The sequence below is a fragment of the Musa acuminata genome, chromosome BXJ1-2 (genome assembly GCF_036884655.1).
Source record: "Musa acuminata AAA Group cultivar baxijiao chromosome BXJ1-2, Cavendish_Baxijiao_AAA, whole genome shotgun sequence".
NCBI classification, from domain to species: domain Eukaryota; kingdom Viridiplantae; phylum Streptophyta; class Magnoliopsida; order Zingiberales; family Musaceae; genus Musa; species Musa acuminata.
In genome coordinates, this window is record NC_088328.1 from 11,242,502 (window position 1) to 11,248,064 (window position 5,563).

The 5,563-nt window shown below is 38.1% G+C and overlaps 1 protein-coding gene across 1 annotated transcript; it reads left to right on the top strand.

Annotated features, from left to right (window-relative positions):
* The first annotated feature begins 2,712 nt into the window (after positions 1-2,712).
* LOC135594722 (probable polygalacturonase) lies at positions 2,713-5,078 on the top strand. The gene is made up of 5 exons (XM_065085196.1): positions 2,713-2,814; positions 3,550-3,670; positions 3,940-4,114; positions 4,215-4,285; positions 4,375-5,078. Exons 1-5 carry the CDS (start codon positions 2,713-2,715, stop codon positions 5,076-5,078), a joined length of 1,173 nt encoding a protein of 390 aa, XP_064941268.1.
* The last annotated feature ends 485 nt before the right edge of the window (positions 5,079-5,563 follow it).

The window sequence follows — 5,563 nt, forward strand, 5'->3', positions numbered from 1 at the left end:
GAGAAGTGCTTCCATAGAAGTTAAACTTCCATTCATCTATATCTCTTGTTTTATATTCCCATTCCCATAAGAATGAATACTATGATTCACATTTCGAGTAGGCATAGATTTATCATCTTTAAGATAATTTTCATTTTGAGAGTTATTCACGATCTCACCTAATTTATAATTCAATATCTAAATCAATTGATTCCGTCAGGTTAGTTATATGTTGTGTTGTGTCAACTATATCCACATAAGGTGGTGAGATGATATATGGAGCAGTTATGTATTTAGGGCCCTTTATGCAAATGGATGGATCTCTAACTCTATATATATTACTTCTCAATACAATTTCTTGCAAATTTAGTAAAATTTTATGTATCGATTCTTCAATACTTATTATCGTAGAATATTCATGCAACGCTTTCTCAGAGTTTGCACATGGGATACATGTTCCTTCTAATTCTCAAGTAAAGCCCTTTGCATTGCAATAGCTATGGTGTTGGCTTGACCTTTCATAAGCGATGATAGAACGAAAAGACTATTACAAAAATATTTATGTCTACTCTTGATTCAACATACCTCTACTCTAGTGTTCTAGTGGATCCTGCTACTTCCTCTCAAATCATACTATACTAATACTATTATTTAATCATATCATTGAATCATTTATTTCTCTTGAAATCATTTGTTACATCACATACAAAACTTAATTATATACTACTTCTACGAATGGCTCGTAATATGACTAGCAATTGCCACTAATCATTATATCATCACATTATAGTTTATGCCTTAATGGTATAAACTATATTGTCAAGATATAAGAAGTACTGTAGGAGCAAATAATGTTAGTCAAGAAAGCCGGGTAAGAATCATGACATAGGTAAGAAAGAAAAATAAATTTAAGCTAAAACATAAAAATGAACCATGTCATAACTTCTCAACGAAAGTGATATTGCCACAAAGAAAGAAAAAAAAATGCCTATCAAGGAGAATGAACTTGGTAGATCAAATCTAATCACAAGCTAAGTAAAAGGATCAACATGCAAGGCAGTCTCACCAATAAAATATATCCTACATAAAACATTATAGAAGTCCAACAAAAAATGAAAGTGTTAAAAGGGTGCAATCTGATGCAAGACCTGTGGAAAGATGCTATATTATACAAGGCTACTGTATCAGATGATGTGAGCACCAATGAAATTTTTTTTTTTTACATTTAGATAAGAATTTAAATCGATAATATACATGAATAATTTATGCATCATAAATCAAAAAAGAAAAGATCTAAGGTATTTAATCTCAAGAACTTAGGTCTGATATCAATTGTAAACATAAAATCTGTAATATGCTATATGTAATATGAAAAAAATTTAATTCAGAATTAAAATTAAATAATAATATATCGGATCTACAATGCATATCTTTCGATGTCATCCGGAAAGAACTTTACGAAATCTACAGGGACACCATCTTCGGATCTAAAACCCACTATATATCAATCTAAAAAGAGAACTAGATTCTCTTTTTTCACTCTTTATATTTTTTTTTCATATGACGACTTAGATTCGGAAGTTCAATAAAAGAAAATAAATATTAAAAAGGTATAATCTTGCAATTTACCCTAGTTGGATGTGATACTAGTTACAAGGCTACTATATCAGATAATGTAAGAACCAATTAAAAAAGAAATTCCCATGATATGGTTCAACGTATTGTTAGAGTAACAATAATTTCAGAAAAAAAAAATATGCCAAAGGGTCAAGCCAAAACATTATAATGATAACAAATAGGGCTGAAAATATTATAATGATAACAAATAGGTCTGGTGTCATGATTAAGAAAGTAGCAACCATTGTACAAGCCTATAAGGGCCAACTTGAAACAAATTAATCTTAATATGATGATAATCAATCTATTTAAGTTTATTAGAGCAGAGAGACAGATTAATTCATGATAGCTTTTGTCAAGTACAAATGGTTAAGACTTTACGATTTTATTATTGTGGTAACAAAAGACTTATGTGTTGCTCAATAATATGTCAATTAAAATATATCATTGGAGTAGGACAAATCACATTTTAAAGGAGAGACCAGACCAGACTGTCTCAACAAACATGTTATTTTCAACCAAGGATAATATAACTATCTAAAGTTATGCATACTCTAGTTTGCAGTGTAAATAATCTATAATTAGCTGGAATCAACATACTGAAATTAACTAATTACATAACATAATTTATAATTAGCCTTCCTCTCTCTCTCTCTCTCTCTCTCCATCTCTCTCTATATATAGAACAAGAGCCGAGCTGTGGAAGCATTCTGTTTCCGACACATCTCTTTGACAATGGAGCACTCGCAGCAAATATTCTGTGTAACACCTCTTCTCCTTTTCTTTTCTTTTTCCCAGTAATCCTATCTCAAAGCTTTAATCCTTCAAACTCCAACTTTTCTCGGTTACGTGCAGGTGTTGATGATTTTAGTGCTGTGGACGGTGGTAACAGCGGCGTTCATAGGGATCGCTGAGGGCCATCGCCACCACCGGCGGGCAGGTGGTGCGACGGAGCTAGAAACCTTCCACTACGCGGCGGCGGGGGCAGGAGGATGCCGGGCCCACGTGGCCAGCCTGACGGACTTCGGCGGGGTGGGCGACGGGGTGACCTCCAACACGGCGGCCTTTGCGGCGGCCGTGGCCAACCTCAGTAAGGTGGCGTACGACGGCGGCGCGATGCTGGTGGTGCCGGGCGGCCGGTGGCTCACCGGGCCCTTCAACCTCGCCGACCACTTCACCCTCTTCCTCGACCACGACGCCGTCATCCTCGCCACTCAGGTCCGCCTCCCTCCTCCGCCCCCTTCCCCCACCTTCTCCTCCATCTATTTCGATGTAGAGTGCATGTTCATAATCGTTCACGGCTTGTTTGCCATTACCATCGCCTCTATCATCCGCGTTGCCTTCATCCTCGGTGGTGATTATGGCTAGTAGCCCTTCCCATCGAGTCCGTTCATCTGACAGCTCTCGCCAGATGAACGGTGACGATGAAGAATAGATTCGTCACTGGTGAGCTCCACCAGAACGTTACATAGCGAGTGTATACTATTCTAACGTTTCCTTCATCTCATCTCCAAGGAGAATTCACAAGTCTAATCCGATGTGCATAGTCACCGCTTTGGACTGATGAGGGAAAAGAAGTGAACTAAGCCACTACAAATCTAAATTTGTCTTGATAATATTAATTTCTGAAATATTTGCAATTTGTATGGTAGATTTTTGACTATTTAGTATCTCTACTTTGATCTCTCAAAATAAGAAAACAGTAATATTTGTTTTGTTTTATTATTATTATTATTATTATTATTATTATTATTATTATTTCTCTTGTATGTCATATCCTTGTATGTGAACATCAATAATCTTGGATTAGAATCCACATAAAAAATTTCCTTTCAAATTTCAAGATCTAGAAGATTACGCTCCAAAATTAATAAGTTTTAATTGAGAATGGCATTCTTTTGTTCAATCTGCATCAACTAAGACAATTCATATCATGGTGATATGCTTGTGCAGGATATCAACGAGTGGCCGATCATTGACCCTTTGCCCTCCTACGGTAGAGGAAGAGATGCGGCTGGGGGTAGATACAGTAATCTCATCATGGGATATAACCTAACCGATGTGGTCATAACAGGTAGTATATACGTTGCATATTTTCAGTACTTCTATCACATTACTTCTAAATTAATAAAGCCTGCGTCGTGTTGTCATTCCATGATCCCCTAAAATTTAGATAAAAAAATTATTTTTAGTCAAAAACTATAACATTTAATTATGTTTTGGCGTGCTTTGATTGACAAGAAGACACATATAACTATATCATCATCTAACTTGTTTGCATCATAGATGGGGAACAGAATATAATTTGATTGTGATGCTAACAAGTTTTATTGTTATTTTTAGGGAATAATGGAACTATCGATGGACAAGGTGAAACCTGGTGGAAAATGTTCCGTAACAAAGAACTCAATTACACTCGTGGATACCTCATTGAATTGATGTACTGCAAACAAGTGCTGATTTCCAACATTACATTGGTTAACTCTCCATCGTGGAATGTCCATCCAGTGTACAGCAGGTTTATATTAATAATCTACTTTCAGAACACTTGAAGGCTTCTTTTGCTTTCCATTCTATTGTTACAATCTGATGTTAACGTGAATGAATGCACTGTGCAGCCACGTAATCGTCTCAGGCATCACAATTCTTGCACCGGTCAACTCTCCCAACACTGATGGGATCGATCCAGGTGGATATCTAACCTACATTTACTTGGGTTGTAGATTCTATGTTGCTGTTTCGATTGATTCTTTTTGGTGGTTTCTCTCTTCTTCGCAGACTCATCCTCCAATGTCCGCATTGAGGACTGCTACATAGTCTCAGGCGATGACTGCATCGCCATTAAAAGCGGTTGGGATGAGTACGGGATTGCATTCAACATGTCAAGCAAACACATAGTGATCAGACGGCTCACCTGCATCTCCCCCACGAGCGCTGTCATCGCCCTGGGAAGCGAGATGTCGGGAGGAATCCAAGATGTCCGGGCCGAAGACATCACGGCCATCCACTCCGAATCCGGCGTCAGGATCAAGACGACCATCGGAAGGGGAGCTTACGTGAAGGACATATTCGTGAGAAGAATGAATCTGCACACGATGAAGTGGGTCTTCTGGATGACGGGCACCTACGGGCAGCACCCGGACGACAAATTTGATCCGAAAGCCATTCCGGTGGTGCAGAATATCAGTTACAGCAACGTGGTGGCCGAGAACGTGACCATGGCCGCGAAGCTGGAGGGGATTCCCGGCGCGCCCTTCACCGGAATATGCATCTACAATGTGACGGCGGAGGTGGTGAAGTCGAAGAAGCCGATTTGGAACTGCACCGACGTGGAGGGCGTATCGAGTCACGTGACGCCCACTCCCTGTGCGCAGATTCCGGAATATCCAGATCGTATAACGCATTGCCCCTTCCCTGAAGATGATCTACCTGTGAATGGTGTTGGGCTAGAGGAGTGTGCTTATCACAGAGCCAAGCCATGAGTTGAGATGCTTTCTACAACTCATGGTTTAATGGCATAACCTATGATGTCCTGAAGCTTGGCAGATTAAAATGTTTGCCTTGAACAAAGGCAGATGTAATTGATCATATATCATACTTGGGAGGAACGATATCCAATAATATTTCATTGCTATAAATATGGATTATTGAAAAAATAAGACATGTTATTTATTTGAATACTTTTCTTCAACTTCCAAGTGTTATATTCTTTATTTGATACCAATAGTTGAAATGAATTTTTCAAAGAGATTGATTTTATCCCTAACATTTGAATTCATAACCAAAAGTATCTTCACTTTCAAATACCACGTAAGCACCCTATAGTGTAGAGGACAGGTCGATTTATTTGAGGAGAACTTTTTCTATGATCATATCTGAATCATGTTATGCATGAACAGGCTTCGTTAGATCCTATAGAATAAAATAAGCGAGGTGGGATGATTCAATATTCTATTTATTCCACTTC